This window comes from Capsicum annuum, chromosome 2, assembly GCF_002878395.1.
Source record: "Capsicum annuum cultivar UCD-10X-F1 chromosome 2, UCD10Xv1.1, whole genome shotgun sequence".
Taxonomy (NCBI): Eukaryota; Viridiplantae; Streptophyta; class Magnoliopsida; order Solanales; family Solanaceae; genus Capsicum; species Capsicum annuum.
Window position 1 is genome coordinate 16,988,273 of NC_061112.1, and position 20,159 is coordinate 17,008,431.

The 20,159-nt window shown below is 36.6% G+C and overlaps 1 protein-coding gene across 2 annotated transcripts in view; it reads right to left on the reverse strand.

The window, feature by feature from the left end:
* LOC107857655 (calcium permeable stress-gated cation channel 1) overlaps positions 1–20,159 on the reverse strand; it is a 46,916-nt gene that overhangs the window by 19,322 nt on the left and 7,435 nt on the right. For both annotated transcript variants that reach the window (XM_047404969.1, XM_016702508.2), the window contains exon 5: positions 19,821–19,922. In XM_047404969.1, coding sequence (XP_047260925.1) covers positions 19,821–19,922 — 102 coding nt within the window. The remainder of the gene's footprint in view (positions 1–19,820; positions 19,923–20,159) is intronic.

Here is a 20,159-nt window from a genome sequence, read left to right on the forward strand (position 1 = left end):
GCACAAGATAGGAGGGGTGATAGACTACATCCATTCATATTTATGGGGTCCCTCTAAACTTCCATCAAAAGGTGTAAAGAGTTATCTTCTCACATTCATTGATGATTTTTCATGTAAGGTTTGGTTGCGTTTCTTGAAGTCAAAAAGTGATGTTTCTGAAACATTTAAGGAGTGGAAGATATTGGTTGAGAAGTAAATGGAGTGGAAAATCAAGTATATTCGCATAGGAAACAACTTGGAATTTTGCAATGAAGAGTTAAATGACTTCTGCTAGGTTCATGGGATCTTAAGATATAACGATAAGGCACACACTACAGCAGAATGGATTGCCGAGAGGATGAACAAAACTCTTCTTGAAAAGGCTCATTGTATGCTCCTACTAGCCAAAATGTCCAAAATATTTTGGGCTGAAGCTGTTTACTGATTCTCATATTGTCAATCAATCTCCAGCATCAGCGATCGACTTTAAGACTATGTTGAGGCATGGTCAGGTGAACCCTCTAGCTATTCATACTTATGAGCATTTGGTTGTATAGCTTATATCATTTTAATGAAGAAAAGATTGAACCATGGGCTAATAAGGTCATATTCGTAGAGTATGTGGATTGAGTAAAAAGCTACAAGCTTTGGTGTTTGTCTTTACTCAAATTTGTAGTTAGTAAAGATGTTACTTTGATGAATACTCTATACTTGATCCTCGTAAAGTTTCTGTAGAGTTATTCAGAAATGAGAACTGTGAGCAGGTGGAGTTTCCGGTGAATCTTACCAAGGAGAAGGGTCAAGAGACTCAAGTTGATGAGTTAAAAGATGCAGATCTTTAAGAATTTATTATCAATGAACCATACACAATTATGAAGAGAATGGGCAAAAGGCAGATACAAAAATCGGAACGCCTTATAGAGCAAACAAATATGATTGTTGAAGCAACTTCTTACAAGGATACTACACAATGGCGATTATCCATGACGAAAGAGATAGAGTCTCTTCACAAGAATCAAACATTAGTCTTAGTTGAAAGGCCAAAAGAGAAGAGGACAGTTGGATGCAAATGGGTCTACGAAAAGAAAGAGAGAATTCCAGAAGTAAAAGATGCTAGGTTCAAGGTGAGATTGGTTGCAAAGGATTTCAGTCAGAAGAAGAGAGCTGACTACAATGAGATCTTCTCTCTGTTAGGATATTTGCTCAGATTTTCTTCCCAAATTTGAGTTTTACTTTTATGGAAGGAAAGTCAATGTAATATCATAATTACGTTTATTTTTTCTGATAGGAAAATATAATTCTCTTTCATATTTGGCTAACCTTTTTCTTGGATGAAATGTTTTGTAACTTCATAAATTGAGGACCCCTTTTCTCATATCATAACACAATAGCATTCATAATAGTCCTTAAAGAGTTTTGTTTAGGGGAGATTTCTCCCAATAGTTTTTGTGTGTTTTTCAAATTATTTTTCAATATGTAGGTTGTTTACCAAACCATATCAATAATATGCTTTTAATATTATTTTTTTGTAATGTGATTTATCGCCGCCTTGATTTGTAACTATAACCTTCCGAATGACGCCCTCTTAATTTCAAACCAAATAAGTGGTATTAGAACCTATGGTTCAATAGTCTGATGGTTCAAATTAAGGACAAGTTAAAGATCAAAGTTACAACCAACTTGATGATAATGAAGGTTATTTATTTGTAAAAAAAACTACATGTGGAGATAATTGTCAATAATATTTTTAACAATCCTGTTGTTACATATTTAAAAATAAAGCTCATTTTAACCTTGCAAAGGACTCCAATATTTTTAACCTGAAAGTGTATGTATTTGTAACTTAAAAGGGCTCTATTTTTAAGCATGCCAAGCAGCAACGACAATATATGAAGATTATCTGAAAAACCAAAATCATGCATGTGACATGAGGAAGATAAATGAAGTTTTGTCAAGAAAATCCTGCCTAAAGGGGGAGATTTGTTTGGGTCTGTGCCCAAATTTTCTTACCAAATTTGTTTTTTACTTTTCTTAGAAGGAAAATCAAAGTAATACCATAATTAATTGTATTTTTCTTGAAAGAAAAATATAACTCTTTTTCATATTTGTCTAACCTCTTTCTTGGAGGAAACATTTGTACTGCTATAAATTGAGAATCCTTCTTCTCATACCATGACACAATAGCATCCACAACATAGTCCTTAAAGAGTCTTATTTAGGAGGAAATTTCTCCCAATAGTCTTTATGCTTTTTTATATTTTTTTCAATATATAGGTCGCTTAACCAAACCATATCAATAATATGCTTTTTAGTGTTGTTTTTTTTATAATTTAATTTATCGCTGCCTTGATTTGCAACTATAGCCCTCTCGATTTTGAACCCAACCCTCTTCAATCATAAAACATAGCTCAACTCCCATGATACTAGCATTGGTTGAACAATTTGACTTGGAGCTTCAACAACTTATTGTCAAAACTATTTTCTTGCATGGTGATCTAGAAGAAAATCTATATGCATCATCCTCAAGGTTTCCAAGCTGGGGAAAAGAAGATTATGTATGCCAATTGAAGAAGTCTTAGTATGGTTTGAAGCAGTCCCCTAGACAGCGGTACAAGAGGTTTGATGCATTCTTGACTATTCCTGGATTCTCAAGGAGTTCATTTAATAGTTGTGTGTATCACAAGAAGATGTCTGGTAACTCTATGAGTTATTTACTATTGTATGTTGATGATATAGTTATTGTTGCTAACATCATCACAAAGAAACTGTTGAGCAATAAATTTGACATGAAGGGTTTGGGAGCTGCAAAGAAAATCCTTGGAATTGAGGTTTCAAGAGAAGACGGTGTTGTACGGTGTTGTACATCTTTCTTAGAAGAGATACATCGAAAAGGTTCTTAAGAGATTCAATGTGCATATGAGCAAAGCCTGTAAGTATATTGTTAGCTTCTCATTTTAAACTTTTAGAGTTACAAATGCCTCAGTCTAAGGATGAGGTGGAGCATATGTCAAAGGTTCCTAATGCTAGCATAATTGGTAGAATTAGGTATGCTATGGTATGCACACGTCAAGACATTGCTCAATTTATAAGTATGGTAAGCAAGTACATGAGCAACTCAGGAAAGAGGAATTGGGAAGCTGTCAAATGGATATTGAGATATCTCAAAGGAGCTTTTGATGTTGGCCTAACTTTTCAAAAGGTGAAGGTATTTCAGTTCTCGGTTATGTAGATTTTGACTATGCAAGGGATTTTGATATAAGGAGGTTCACAATTGGATACATCTTTACTCTCGTTGGTAGTGCCTTTAGTTAGATATCGACTTTGCAGTCGATTATCGCTTTGTCTATGTAACACCCCATGTTTTTGGGCTAGAATTCAAACCACTATTCTTATGTATATAAACTCGAATCCAATGATTTGTATATGAATATAAGTGTCATGATCATTGGCCTAGTATGTAAAGTGCTTTCAAGGTGAAGAATGTTCATAGAAAACACTTAGAGTGAAGTTGAGTTAAAAACTTTTGTATCAACCAAATTTTGGTATTCGATCCTACTAAGGTGAACTTTGAATGTGTATAACTTCTGTAATATATGGAATTTTGGGGCTTAAGACCCACCAAATTAAATATAATTGAGTCCTCTTTCCAATGCATCCGATTTTGTCTTAATCCGATATCCGAGTGAAAAGTTATAAGCATTTTCGTGAGGAACCAATGTGTTAGGGTTTTTGCCTTAATTTTCTTATCAAGTTTAAGTTTTACTTTTTCTTGTAAGAAAAATAAAAGTAACCATAAATACTTTTACTTTTCCTTAAAAGGAAAATATAAAACTTTTCCATATTTGGCAAACCTCTTTCTTGGAGGAAAAGTTTTTGAACTCTATAAATAGAAGACCACATTCTCATACCACAACACAAAAAATAGCATCCACAATGTAGTCTTTAAAGAGTCTTTGTTTTGGGAGAGATTTCTCCCAATAGGTTTTTAAGTTTTTCAATATTATTTTCAATATGTAGGTCGCTTGACCAAATTCTATCAAATAATATGTTTTTGTTATAATTTTTCTTTGTCAGCTAATTTATCATCTCTATGGCTTGCAAAAATTTAAGCTTCCGCATGACGCTCTCTCAATTTCGAACACAACAAAGTGAGGGTCCGCGATTTTATCGTGGCACGAATCTTGTGCTCCGCAATTTCGCTGTGGCACAGACCTATGTTCAGAAATGCTATAACCCGCATTTCTCTTTAGTTTTTCTCCGGTAAACTGGTCATTTACATCCGAAACTATCCTATAACTGATAGCAACGTAAATTTATCATCCCATAACCCCAAAACACACCAAATACACAATTCCTCTTCTCCCAAATCCTCAAGAACACCGATTAAGGGTTCTTCTGCAAAAAATCAACTTCCAAGGCTTCTAATTCAAGTTTCTTCATGATTCCTCAACAATTTCATCATCAAGGGTCTGAAAAATAAATTCAAGTGTTTATATCAATTCCAACCAAGGTTCAAACTTTGAAGTCATGGATTCAACCTTTTATCTGAATTACTTCGGTCAAAAAAGAATGTTACTCTTCCCCAACTATAATTTTGTAAAACCATGTGTTTTAAATAGTTATTCATGTGGTTTTGATGTTGATTTTGGAACATGAGTTGAGGGTTTTGAATGTTTGGTTTTGAACAATGTTTTCCATGGTTTACATATGATTGTTCATGTTTTATTTATGGTTTTTGAACTTGTGGGGTGCAAGGGTATGGTGAGTAAACTAAGGGGTCATGGTGTTCCCAAAGTTAATGATTTTGGTTTAACATATGATTTTGGAAATTGTGTTCCCTCAACCCCAAAATGGTGAAATTAACATTGAATATGGTTTTGTCACATGATTGGACTTGTTCACTTATACTGTTGCATGGCCTAAAAGGCTAATGAACCACGGATCGGTTTTATTGAACTTTGGGAATTGTATTTTACCCGTATGACTAAATAATTGAACCTAAGGGGGCCATAAATTCTCCCGTAAGATGGTTAATGGTTACGGCATGTTAATGAACTTGCAAGTGTTATTGGTATAACGATACCAATGGGATGCCTTAATGAATGAATTGGTTAAATTAATGGGAATGTGTGCTAAATGTTTTAATTGGGCTTAAAAGAGGGTTGTGTAGTTGGGCCATGAAAGTGGCGGTTCCGAGGGACCAATACTGGAAAATTGCATTTGCCGGGGGTCTAAATAGTTGGGGGTTCGAGTCCCCTTGCTTATGACCGGGTGGTTCGAGTCCACCTTATTATATGGTTGGGAGTTTTGAGTTCCCCATATTACATTACATAATCGGGTGCTTAAGTCACCTTATTATATAATTGGGAGGTTCGAGTCCCTCGTGCATATATATATGATTATTCTCCGGTTCGTGCAGCTACACGAATTGGGGACCAACTAGGGGGTGAAAGATGGGGCCATATAGCCCGTGGGTACTATTATTATGATGGTTAATCTACACAATCCAGGTTAAGATTTTAAACATTCATGTTAAGCCTTGTTCCCTATCCCAGTATGTGATATATATATATATATGCATTCGATTATGTGCATTGGATTAGGAATTATTTTTAGTTGTTGATCATGACATTATTTTATCCTTTACCTGAGTTACATGCTAGCGCTCAACCCGCTAACCGTCTTCGGATGTTGTATCCCCACGCGATGCAGGCACTAAAAATACTTCTACTTTTTCTGCACAGTGACAGATGATCATTGGATAAGTTCGTGAGTCATCTTGAAGTGGTGAGCTTCCATATTTTGGAAGTCCTCAATTCATGATTTGGTTTCTTTATGTAATATGCATTTCTTTGATCTAGTTTTGGCTTTCGTCGGAGGCATGTCCCGACTTAGATTGATTTGGTTTTGTTTAGAGGCTTTGTGGATTACTATGGACTTGGGATTGGTTATTGAATTCTTACTCTCCTTTTGAGTCATACTTATCTATCTTGTGATTTGTTCGAAATTCCGCTGCTATACTTGTATTGTGTTCCATTTGACTAGGCAAAAAAGGAGTGGTCTCTGGTCCTCGTTGGACTTGAGATATCCGTCACGGCCAGGCCCTGAATTGGGTCGTGACAAAGGTGGTATCAGAGCCTAGGTTCATGGTCAATTGGGTGTCCACAAAGCCGTGTCAAGTAGAGTCTTTTTTATGGGTGTGTAGCGTGCCACACTTATAAGGGAGAGGCTACGTGGCATTTAGGAAATGTTTCTCATTCTTTCATACTCTAGATCGTGAAATTGTGTTTTCCATATGAAAGTTGTCCAACTCTCTTCCTTGATCTAATTCGTAGGCTATGTCTCGTTGTCGAGGCGATACAAGTGTAAAGGCTTATCTTCCTAACGGTGTGATCCTCTTCGAATGAGTTATCAAAAGTTGCAAAATGGCTCAAGGACTTGAAAGGAGTCCATTAGTGCATCAAGGTGTATTGATTCAAGTGTGTACCTCTGCTATATGTAGTTTTGATGATGAGCAGATAAATTGCAAGAGACCAAGTCCCTGGATGTGCAAGGTACAGTATAGCTGGCACGCGGTGTCTGCACAGTTTTGTCCTCTTGTGTAACAAACTTGCAGGTGCTATTTTGTACTGATTAGGATAGTTGGTCCAATGATATTTCAGCCCTAATCATCACTGATCTATAAAGGAAAGAGAAGCCTTTTCATCAATTGGTTTTTTGCAAATACAAAGAAAAAATGTTGAAGAGAGAAAAAGGCAAAAACCCAAATTACAACGATGCTCAAGCATAGCTCATATTCTTAGCTTGCTCTATAGTAGTGAGTGTTCTTGAGAGTATCCTGATTTGTAACAGAAGTACTCAGTCTATAAGAGTAATGTCTTGTTTTGTCGTTGCTCGAGAGTGCTTAGGTAGAGTTGCCTAAGTTTGATACTGATTAGAGTTAATCAATGTAGAGAATCATTGGTAGAGTTGCCAAGATGAGCTTGTAGTAGAGTTCTTACAAGCGAAAGGATCCTAGCGGTAGGCATAAATTGAGTCTGTAATCAAGAGGTTGATTATAGTGGATTTCTTTGGTGCTTGTGAGGGAAAGCCGTGGTTTTTTCTCCATTGAGCAAGGAGGTTTCCACGTTAAATCTTGTGTGTTGTTACTTTCCTGCATTTCCTTTAATTTTCTAGCACCTCATAATTGCTTTACTGCTTTTATCGCTTGTGATTGACTTTGAGTTATGGTGAAACCCCCACGGTTTCTAACAATTGATATCAGAGCAGGTTCACTCTAAAAGGTTCATACCTAGAGTGTTTTGGTCATCATGGCTGCTACAACTGAACAAGGGGTGGAAATAAAGGAAGCAAAAAGGACGAGATTCCTGACTTTGAAGGCTTTAGAGTCTGACTAAGGTGAAGAAGACACTGATGTTACACTTCTGGCAACAAGGATTGTTAAGAGCTATAAAAAGGGGTGGTCAGCTTAGCAAAAGAAATGGTAAAATTAAAGGTTGTCACAAAGGTGGTAGCTCTGAAGCATTCATGAGAAACTACCAAATGCAAAAGAATGATTAAAATCCTAAAAAATCAAGAAGAAAGGATGCAACTAGTTGTATAATAAATAAGGTGTTGGCTGCATCGGAAGACTCCTCAAATAAATGTGAGAAAGGCAGAGAGTATGGAGAGGGTTCCATGATGAAATATGGTGAGAAGAAAAACATCTTTGGTTCCCATTGCTCTCTCATGGAAAACACAAAAGATGAAAATGAAAAGGAGGTAACACTTTTTGATATTAAGGGAAGTCTAGATAATTAAACTGATAGGAAGATAAAAAAACTTGCTACTGTGTTGATAGACTCTGTTTATGAACTTACCACTGAGAAAAATGCTCTAGAAGAAAAAGTAGAGAATCAAGAGATTGAATTAACTGCCTTAACTCTTCAAATCTCTAAAACAAAAAAACTGTTTGCTAAGTTAAAATCTGGCAATCTGAACATGGTGAGTCAACTGAAGAAAGTGAATGCTTCTGAGAGTAAAGAGAAGAAAGAAGCCTCGAAGCTTTAAATTGAACTTGAAGAGAAGCTAAGGGATTCTCAAAAGCACCTTAGGTTTGTGTTTCACAAGAATAAAAGATTAGAAAGGGACCTGATCCGTTTGAAAGAAGAGTTAAACAAATCTCTTAAAGGGATTGTTTATTCACAGACTCTTTCTAAATTGAATAGTCAAGGTGTTAATAATGGCAAAGGCCTGGATTATCAAGAGAAAACTCAGCCTACTGGGTCCAAAGGGAAGACTGTCAATGATGCTAGAAACAAGGCTTCCAAACCTATGTGTAATCATTGTGGAAGAGATGGGCACATGAAGGGAAATGGTCAAAGCTGGATAAGAGCTGAAATGAAAAAAATTCAGATATGTTCAACAGGAGTATACACAGCCAAATGAGATGAAGAAGAATTCTCTACCTACATGGGCCAAGAAGGTTTTGATCACACCATTGTCTTCTTACTAGGAACTCAAAATCAAGTGGGTTCCCAAATCTAACAAGTGATTATAATTCCAGGTTGGACAAAGGGGAGTGCAGCCAGGAATGTTCAATAAAAGTAAGTGTTCAAGTGCTAAATAGTAGAAAATCTGACTGAGTTCTTTCTCTCTTAAGGCACTCCAATGTGAAAGTGTCATACTTTGAAACTGTTAATTTCAAGGGACCTGGTCCTTAGAATACTCATCACAGAAAGAGAAGGCCTCAGCAAGAGTCTAGAGCATGGATTGATCAAGCCAACCTGACTAATATGTGAATCAGTGTGTCTTCCAAAATTTGGCTATGTTCAGGAGACAGGTATCCATGATAAGTAGGTGCTTGTTAATCTAACATATCTCCATACCTTTGCAAGTGTACACTCATGGGAACAACTTAGGAGGAGAACAGTTGAAGCTAACACGAGTACAAAATTCAATCAAAACGAGAGGGACCTGGTCCCATCACTTAATCTAGTACCTATACAAGATGCTTAAGTAATCATAAAATGTTGTCTTAAAAGCCATGTATGTTCTCTCCTCTAAGGTGTCAATTCTTGTGCAAAATAATGAGTCACACTTTTTAGATTTAGATATGTCAATTCAAAGGGAACATCTTTTAATGACATTGGTCACCTCTTAAAATTGCTAACTCGGACCTTCTTGTCATTATTCTTCAACTAGTCTAAATTATCTTCCCTAATCTACAAATCATCTCTAAACCTAAAATAAGTCAGCTCATCTCTGTCTCTCAAAATCAAATGGACAACATTACTACTTCCTCAAACCCAGCAAAAGACCATGAAGCAAACAAAACTTCAGAGAGTCAAACTGGACATCCCCAAGTTGAACATATTGATTCTTTAGAAATTGAAACCATGGAAAACATCATATGTAGTCCCCAACAACAAACTGGGTCCATTCTTCTAACTAAATCTTCTTTAGAATGTCCAGAACCTACAATCGAGTCAGTTTTCATTGAACCCTCCTTAACCTCAAAAGCTTACGCTCAGCCAATCATGATAGATAATCCAAACCAAGGATTTGGATCACCAATAGAACAAGAAACTTCTCAACCTGAAACTCCCTTTTCTCCAGAAAATTCAAAACTAACTAAAAATTTCCAAATTCCTGAGTCATCTAAAAAATTTGAAAAAGATGAACCCTCTAAAACACAATAAGCACCTGACTCTCCTACACCCTATGATTCAAGCCTTATTTTTTCTCAATTATTTGGTGAAGAAATTCCTGTGAAAAGGGTTGATCTTTTCTCTAATGAAAACTAGGTAGTTGAGAATTTACTCCTACTTGTATACGACACCAAGGAAAGCTCAGTAATTGGAGAACAACAGGAAGTGGGTGATAAAGATAAAGCAAATAAGGGAAAATATATGTTGTTACCACTAAATGAGGAGGATGAGGATGAAGTGCCTCTAAGATGGTCGGTAAAGAAACTGAGAGGAAGTATAGGTAAGGAGAAAGTGATAAACTTTGAGGTAAAGGTGACTAGAACCTATTCTACAAAAGGTTCTAAAAAGAAAATATTGGAAGATGCCATGAAGGCCAACAAAGCTTCAACCATAAGAAGAAAAAGGCTCAATAAATCTATTGCATTAGAGGAGAAAGAAATTGTGAAAGTTGTGGAGATTGAAAAGGGGGAGGACATCGATTTAGAAGTTTTTGCTGCTACTGAGGAAATAAGAAAGGAAGATGAGGTTGCTAAAAGGACCAGGTCCTCTAAGTCAGTGACTGGTGGTTCTACTAGAAAGACTGGTAGTTCGACTGGAAAGAGGCAAAAACATATAGCTGTCAAGAAAAGAAAAGATTTTGAGGGACCCGGTCCCATAAAGAGAAAAACTGATGAAAAAGGAGAGCCAAGTAGTGAGCTCAAAAGAAAGAAAAAGAATGAAGAAAGGAATGACACGTCTAGAGAGAGGAGGATTGGAACCTGAGAACACAGAAAGGTTCTGTCTTGGAGAGTGTTTGATCCAAAAATCTATAAAAAAATAGGGATGGTAGAACTGGGAGAGTATGTGAGGCATCAGGGTTAGTTGCACCTACTAGAAGAACCAACTCCCATTGTCTTTGAAGGTGAGGTGAGAAAAATCTACTACTTTATGGAATTCTCAGAGTATGGTTTGAGTTTGACTGCATAGGTGCAGGGAAAGGTTCTTAAGATGAATGAAAAAACACTAGGAAGAATCTTGGATGTACCTGGGGTGAGAAATATGGTGAATCAATAACCTACTACTGAATTCATGATTGAGGCATCAAAAGTAAGAAGGACATCAACAGCTGCAGTGAAAAAAAAGTTTTTGAAGAGTGTGTATCAGCTAGTATTTGAGTTCATCAATAAGGTCCTGTTGCCAAGGTTTGAAAAAAGAACAATTACCTCTTTGACTTGTTTTTAATTGAATGCTTGAGTAAGTTCGAATTGATTAGTCTTCCTGCTCTAATGATAGATCATATGCATAAAGTGTTTTATGAAAAAGAAGTCAAACATGGAATGCCATATTGATATCTACTGACATGGATTTTGAACATTATGGTGTGAATGGAACTAGAGGAATACCTGGAACAGCCAAGCAGATGATCAGCCTGATAACTTTTGTGGAGAATGAATGTATAAAGGGAAAAGATGGATTTGTGTCTCAAGTATTTGAGTTACTAGCTGTTCATGAAAGGATGGGCAAAGAAATGAAGGAGTTAAGGATTATGTTGGCTACCAAAGATGCTGAGATAGTGCATCTGAAGTTGCAGAATCAAAAGTTGTCTTTTGAGGAACCAGGTACCACTAAGATGTTTACAGCTGAGAATGCAAAACTCCAGGCACGAGTAGCATAACTGACTGGTGAAGTTCAAGCATTGAATGATGAAGTAAAGTTCCTCACCAAGCAGTTACTAGATGCCCATGCTCCAGAGTATGCAAGAATAGAGATATTGTTAAATCCCTACCTCTACCTAAGTCTTATTATCCCTGTTCTGTAAATTAATCAAGTGTCAGTTTCATATCTTACTCTTTGTATTGGCTTTTGAAGACAAATATTTTTGTATTATTTTGGTATGACTGTACTGGTACTAATCTCTGTTTATGAATGAATGAATTCTGCTTGTGAACTTCATTTGTTTCCTTTACCTTAAGTTGTTCTTCATGTTAGTTTTGCCCCAGTGGCCATGAGTTAATTAGCTTATACTTATCTTTACTCTTGGTTTACTGTTAATCCTTTTCAATGATGCCAAAAGGGGATACTGACTTCATGTGTGTACGGACTGTGGTGTAAGGATTGTGGTACATGTTAACGGGGGAAGAAAATACGGTAAGGCACAGTGACAGAGAGAAGCAAATGTGCTTATGTGCTCAAAGTTTTTGCTGTGATTGACAATAAAGGCCCAGGTCCATGTGTTGCATGATGGTGATTGAGAAAGCATAATGATAGGTGGAACAATCATCTTCAAGTGGTAATCTGATTAAAAGTGATGAATGTGCATTGATGCTCGAAGTTGTATGGTTGGTTTGTCATCATCAAAAAGGGGAAGAATTGCTATATGTAGTTTTGATGATGAGCAGCTAAACTGCAAGGGACCAGGTCTCTGGATGTGTAAGGTACAGTACAGCTGGCACGCGTTGTCTGCACAGTTTTGTCCTCTAGTGTAACAAACTTGCAGGTGTTATTTTGTACTGATTAGGACAGCTAGTCTAATGATATTTCAGCCCTAATCATCACTCAGCTATAAAAGGAAAAAGGAAAGAGATATCTCTTCATCAATCGATTTTTTGCATATACAAAAAAAGAGTGTTGAAAAGAGAAAAAGGAAAAAACCCAATTTACCATGATGCTCAAGCATATCTCATGTTCTTAGCTTTCTCTATATACTGAAGTAGTGAGTGTTCTTGAGTATATCCTGATTTGTAACAGAATTACTCAGTCTATAAGAGCAATGCCTTGTTTTGTCGTTGCTTGAGAGTGCTTAGGTAGAGTTTCCTAAGCTTGATACTGATTAGAGTTAATCAATGTAGAGAGTCCTTGATAGAGTTGCCAAAATGAGCTTGTAGTAAAGTTATTACAAACGAAAGGAAAAGAGGTAGGCTGAAATCAAGTATGTAATCAAGAGGTTGATTATAGTGGATTTCTTTGGTGCTTGTGAGGGCAGGCCATGATTTTTCCTCCCTTGAGCAAGGAGGTTTCCATGTTAAATCTTGTGTGTTGTTTCTTTCCTACACTGCTTTTAATTTTCTAGCACCTCATAGTTGTTTTACTGTTCTATCGCTTGTGATTGACTTTGAGGGACCTGGTCCCTCACTGTGTGGTACAACCCCCAAGGGTTCCAACAACCTCTAGCGTCATGAATTGTGTTTTTCTGCCCGATATAAGATGTGTAATTTGTCCCTTTCAAGAACCTTATTGCAGATGTCTCGCTTAAGCGGAAAGATTTGTATCCGAATGTTGGGATAGTATTTCTATCCTAGAGTTAGTATAAATTAGGGTGTTATGACATGTGAATAGTAAGGTGATCCTGAGGTTAGTGATATGAAGTCTTATATTCAGGAGCCAAAGTGAGGGTAACTTTTTAGTGAAAAAGAGATAGTTATGATTGGATGACCTTTAAGTGAGTGTTGAGGGTTAGTATGCTCGTATGGTGTTGGTTAAGTAATATACTCTTATGGTAGTCGGTAAAAGATAGTGGTTAGTTACAATATTTGCATCTTTAGTTGAAATAAGAAAGGAGCTCATGAGGACTTAGATATGGTAGTAGTGAAATAAATCATAGGTTGCGAATAGAAGAGCTGGTCGGCTAATAATTCACGAATTTAGCATTCACTTGGGGAGATCATTGAAAGAGGGGACTCAATAATGTTTATAGAATTTTGAAGGTGTTTGGGATGTATGCATGGGTAAATGGATGTATAATGTGAAGAGGTGAATGTTCTATAGACCATAATGGTTTAGGTTATAAGATTAAGATTGATTATCCTTATTAGATGGTTTTAACACACTAAGGGTCCTTTGATTTTTATCTAGTAGTTGTAAATTAGTTTAGTAGGTGAGGAGATATGTAGTAAATTTTAAGGTGCAGTAGTAACGTTGTGAAGAAGAATGTGCTTGTAGGCCATAGTTAAGTTAAATAAGGAATTTAGGTTGATTTCTCAATTTGATGGACTAGTTTATTATGTGGGATATTTCATTGATGATACATGATTGTTGTTAGACACTATGTTTGAACTTCAGATGTTGATTGTAGTGATAAGAATGTTAGCTCGAGAATTGTGATGCAAGATTTGTGGGAGTGAATTAGTAGGTTTGATATAATGTGTGAAAGAGCTTAGGTTGATGACTTATGAAATATTGAAGTGTGTAATTATGATACATGCATGAGGTCTAGTGTTGAAGTAGAAATGGTGGCTAAATCATTAGATGGATAAGAGCCCTAAGTTATAAGAATAAAGTGTACTCGGTCTTGAGTTATGAGTGTCATGTATGCCTAGCTTATGTTCTTAAATTTCTTAGTATGGAGAAGTCTAGGGAGTTGTTATATGGTGTTATGTAGAGATGAATTGAGGGAGAAATAGATAGACTATGTGAACTCTTGGTATAGTTTAAAATTTTGTTATGAGGTTATGATATTTGAGATGTAATGCTAAGGAGTTGAAGGAGGTGTTTTAGAAATAATTTAGTGTTTTCATATTGAAGTTGTCGAGGGGAGTTTGTGTTCTTGTGCATAGTGATTACCCCCCACCCCCCACCCCCCAATTGTGCGGAGTGTTGTGCAAATAGATTTAATGAGGGATATACTTTTGAGATAAGGGGGAGATGATTTAAATCTTGAATTTTCTCATGGTGGTGAGTTTCAGGGATAAGTCATGATAAATCTATTCTTGCTCTAGCAAATTCCTCCAATTTCGGTTTAAGAGGACATTCTACCAACATCCTACGTATTCAAATGGAGTCTATGCCTAAGTTTCTAGTTCTCTATACAATCTATATCCATGTTTTGTCCCTCTAATTATGATCTATGTATTTTGATGTGTGAAGCCCTTTATGCTTATTGGATCATATCTTACATCTCGGATCCCACCTTGAGTAGTGCAACAAATATATGTTATAATTGAATACTTTCACTTCTATTTCTAAAGCTCGTACTCTAGTCCCTCAGTTACCCTCCTTGTGTTAGGATTATAGTGGTTATGGAAGGATAATAATGTTTTAGATTAGAAAGTGGATGATCTTTGCTGTTAAAATAATTTTTGGTGTGGCTACTCAAACTAAGGTTATAGATGAAGCGGGAAAAGTGAGATAAAACTTCTGTTATGTGAAATAATTAGGAGGGGAATATGTGGTGAAAATCTTTGTGAAGGTGACAGAGGTTGTTGGATTTTTGGTGAGGAGATTCGTAAAGTGGGTGTAGTAAAGATAGGCTTGAATTATGATTGATAGATGCACAAACTATTGTGTTATGTGGCTAGTACTCTTGATTAAGGCATGATGTTGTTTGATTATAGTAATAATATGGAGTACTATTCTTGGATGGATGTAAGGTATAGAGCCCTGCAGCTTACGTTAGCACCTTTTAACTCCGGATTAAGCTTTAATATGGAAGCAATGTATAGTTAGATTCAAGCTCTTGTAGTGATGTGTTTTGTACGAAAATTGTAAGATTGAAATAGTGAAGTATGGTATTTGTAGCTGAATTCAAAGATGAGGAGTATTACTACATTTGAGGGCTATTAGACGTATCATTGGAGGTGGAGAATGTTTCTATTCTTATGTCCCGCTAAATCTTATTTTATGTCTTGTATCAATCTTAATCAAGCCGAGGATTCATGGGAAAATTTCATGCCTTACGTTGTTATGATCATGTTTCATATAACTCATGTTCATTAAGGATGTTAAAGGGGTATCTTGGAGAAGTTTTGGAATTTTTGGAAGTGTTTCGGAGCTATTTTTGGATTCCGAGGCAATGGGCCTCCGCGATAACTCTGTGTCACTGAGGCTACTCTCCACGATAAGCTGTGTGGCATGGAGATTAGTCTCCACCATAGGTAGCGTGCCATGCCGAGGTGTAAAATTTCATCGAGTTTTGATTTTCTCACTTGGGGTGAGGGGCTTAGAGTCTTTTACCCCTTAGCTTGTACGACCTTAGTCTCGTTGCCTCATGATTCATGCTTACATAATTTACTTGGTGATGCTATGAAGCCATTTTCTTTTGGTTCCTATACGTGTTTGGTTGAGGAGGAATTCCTAATGTAAAGTTACATACTTTATTTCATACTTTTAAAACTTCAATAAGTTCCTATCCATCATTCGAGGACGAATGATTCCAAAGGGGAGATAATGTAACACCCTACATTTTCGAGCTAGTATTCGAACCGTTATTCGTACGTGTATAAACTCGAATCCAATGATTTGTATATGAATATAAGTGTCATGATAATTTATCTAGTGTGTAAAGTGCTTTCGAGGTGAAGAATGTTCATAAAAAACACTTAGAGTGAAGTTGAGTTAAGAACTTTTGTATCGACCAAATATTGGTATTCGATCCTACCAAAGTCAACTTTGAACATGTATAACTTCTTGAATATATGGAATTTTGGGGCTTAAGACCCACCAAATTAAATATAATTGAGTCTTCTTTCCAAGCATTCGATTTTACCTTAATCTGATACCCGAGCGAAACGTTATGAACATTTTTGTGAGTAACCAGAGAGGGTCCGCGATTCACCGTGGCGCAGAGCACAAGGTCTGCGATTTTTCCGTGGCACGAACCTATGTTTAGAAACGCTAAAACTCGCTTCTCTTCAGTTTTTTGAGGGTAAACTGGTCATTTACGTCTTAAACTATCCTATAACTGATAGCAGTGTGAATTTATCATTCCATAACCCGAAATACACCAAATACACAATTCCTCTTCTCCCAAATCCTTAAGAACACCAATTAAGGGTTCTTCTCCAAAAATTCAACTTCTAAGGCTTCTAATTCAAGTTTCTTGTCCATGATTCCTCACCAATTTCATCATCAAGGGTATGGGAAATAAATTCAAGTGTTCATATCAATTCCAAGCGAGGGTTCAAGCTTTAAAGTCATGGATTTAAGCTTTTATCTGAATTACTTTCGTCAAAAAGGCATGTTACTCTTCCCCAACTATTATTTTGTAAAAGCATGTGTTTTAAATAGTTATTCATGTGGTTTTGATGTTGGTTTTGGAACATGGGTTGAGGGTTTTGAATGTTTGGTTTTGAACAATGTTTTCCATGGTTTACATATGATTGTTCATGCTTTATTTATGATTTTTGAACTTGTGGGGTGCATGGGTATGGTGAGTAAACTAAAGGGTCATGGTTTTCCCCAAGTTAATGATTTTGGTTTAACATAAGGTTTTGGAAATTGTGTTCCCTCAACCCCAAAATGGTGAAATTAATATTAAATATGGTTTTGTCAAATGATTGGACTTGTTTGCTTATACTATTGCATGCATAAAAGGCTAAAGAACCACGGATTGGATTCATTGAACTTTGGGAATTGTATTTTCCCCGTATAACTAAATAATTGAACCTAAAGGGGCCATAAATTCCCCTGTGAGATGGTTAATATGGTTAATGGTTATGGCATGTTAATGAACTTGCAAGTATTATCGGTATGACAATACCAACGGGATGCCTTAATGAATGAATTGGTTCAATTAATGGGAATGTGTGTTAAATATTTTAATTGGACTTAAAAGAGGATTGTGTAGCTGGGCCGTGAAAGTGGGGGTCCCAAGGGACCAATATTGGAAGTTGCATTTGTCGGCGCAGGGTCTAAATGGCTTGGGGTTCAAATCCCCTTACTTATGACCGGGTGGTTCGAGTCCACCTTATTATATGATTGGGAGGTTCTACTCCCCAATATTACATTACATAATCGGGTGCTTGAGTCACCTTATTACTCCCTCCGTTTAAAAAAGAATGACCTTTCCTTTTTATCCGTTTAAAAAAGAATGACCTCTTTTTTAGCAACTTTTTAAATTTTAACTTTCCACGTGGCATGCTTAAGACCACAAGATTGAAGGGCATTTTGGTACACATTTGACATATCTTTAATTTAAGACCACAAGATTCAAAAGTCTTCTTTATTTTCTTAAACTCTGTGTCAAGTCAAACTAGGTCATTCTTTTTTAAATAGAGGGAGTATATAATTAGGAGGTTCGAGTCTCCCGTGCATATATATATGATTATTCTTCGGTTCGTGCGGCTACACGCACTGGGGCCCAACCAGGGGTGAGAGCTGGGGTCCATATAGCCCGTGAGTACTATTATTATGATGGTTAATCTACACAATATAGGCTAAGGTTTTAAACGTTCATGTTAAGCCTTGTTCCCTATCCCGACATGTGAGATATATATATATGTGTGTGTGTTTGTGTGTGTGTATTTGCATTCGATTATGTGCATTGAATTCTGAATGATTTTGAACTATTGATCATGATATTATTTTATCCTTTACCTGAGTTACATGCTAGCTCTCAACCCGCTAACCGTCTCCGGATGTTGTATTTCCACGCGATGCAGGCACCGAAAATACTTCTACTTTTCCTAAGCAGTGATAGGTGATTGGATAAGTTAGTGAGTCAGCTTGATGTGGTGAGCTTCCATATTTCGAAAGGCGTCATTTCATGATTTGGTTTCTTTATGTCATATACTTTCTTTGGTCTAGTTTTGGCTATCGTCGGGGGTATGTCCCGACTTAGATTGATTTGGTTCTGTTTAGAAGCTTTGTGGATTACTGTGGACTTGGGATTGGTTGTTGAATTCTTAGACTCCTTTTGAGTCATACTTATCTATCTTGTGATATGTTCGAAATTCCGCTGCTATACTTGTATTGCGTTCCGTTTAACTAGGATAAAAGGGGTTGTATCTGATCCTCGTTGGACTTGAGATACCCGTCACGGCCAGGTCCTGGTTTGGGTCGTGACAATCTACAACTGAGGGAGAACATATGCAGCAACAAAGCAGTGAAAGAAGCTATCTGGTTGAAAAGTTTGGTGGCAGAATTGAGTTTGGTTTGGCTGGAATCAACTCTAAGATGAGATAGTCAAAGTGTTATTCATTTGATTAAAAATCAAAGATTTCATGAGCGCACCAAACACATTGATGTCAGAATCCATTTCATTCTAGATGTCGTTGAAGAGGGAACTATCAAGGTTGTGAAGCTTATTCCAGATGATAACGCTACAAACATGTTGACCAAGATAGTCCCACTTGCCAAGTTTGCACACTGCAAGGACTTGGCAGGAGTATGCATCAGTTGATGCAGCTATGAGAGAACAGCTACTAGATAGAGCTACTATGTTCAGCAAAGGTTTGATTCTACTTGTTTCTTACAACGGAGTTACCCAGTAAACTTAGAAGTTTTGGCCAGAGTTGTTCATATGCATGCTCAGAACACAAACCAAGGTGGAGATTGAAAGAGTTAGTTTGGTTTCTTTTATGGGGTTAAACCTATGTGGAAGAAAATTTCGTGTGTCAATTTACTTGGCTAGGAAATGAACTTGTAGAGCAAGCAAAAATTTGTGGAGGATAAATTTTGTATTTATTTTTTCCTTTTCTTATTTTGTGCTTGGAGCCCAAGTTTAGCCATCTATGAAAGGATGGTCATTCGTTTTGTTGAAACCATCTCAAAATTCATAGTTAAATACATTGTACGAGTAGAGTTGAGAGAGCAAGCAATTCTCTTAGGTGTAGGATCTCTCCCCTTTCTTTGTTATAATAATATAAAGGTAGTTGTTCTATGATGGATGTAGGATCATTTGGATCTGAACCACGCTAAATCTTGTGTCTTTCTCTAGTTCTTTACTCAACGTTTCCTCTAACAAACCATAACCTAGACCACCTAATATCCTCACTACACTAATCTGGGGTTGTGCATGAAAACCGGAGGGGAAAGTCTGCGCGAACTGCATTTTATTCTCTTGTACATTCATATGTAACAAGGAATCATTCCATCTTCCATTCTTCCTCCATTTCTGCACTATCTATCTTTTTCTTCAAAAAGGCCACACTAATGCCTTCAAATAGTAATCCTGCTCTTCTTCAACGCGTTTATTTGCGATAAAACCTCAAGATGACAGGTATCAAGTAATCATAAGATGCAGTAAATGATTACCCAAAGGAGAAGCTAAATATGTACAGGGCAGACACTTACAACTCAAAAGAATCTTAAGTTCGTTTATATGAAAAAAGAAAACAATGATACGACACAGTTCTATTAACAGCTAAGTTGTTCTTACGTAAAGACAATTAACGGATATATCTCTTTATCAATGAATTCACTCCCAAGACGTATATAACATATACATCAAGTACAAACCTGATTTGTGAGGTAATGATCTGTATGATTAACCAGGAAAAAGTGCTCGACACATTCACTGACTGATTCATTAGTGTCTGGTGGAACGTTTCTGACAAGGACCTGAGAACGATCAAGTTTTAGCTCAATTAATGATGTAAAAGAGCTTTCTATCAGACATTGCTCAAGATTGCAACTGGAAGTTGATATTACCACTACCTAGTAGTAAAACTGGTCAAAAGACATTAGCGATTGTAGTATCTGAACAATGAAGAATAATTATCATTGCAGAGATGTTCCTAAATAGAGTGTCATAACCATTACATGTCGAGATCTAACATTTAAAAGTTGAATGTGATG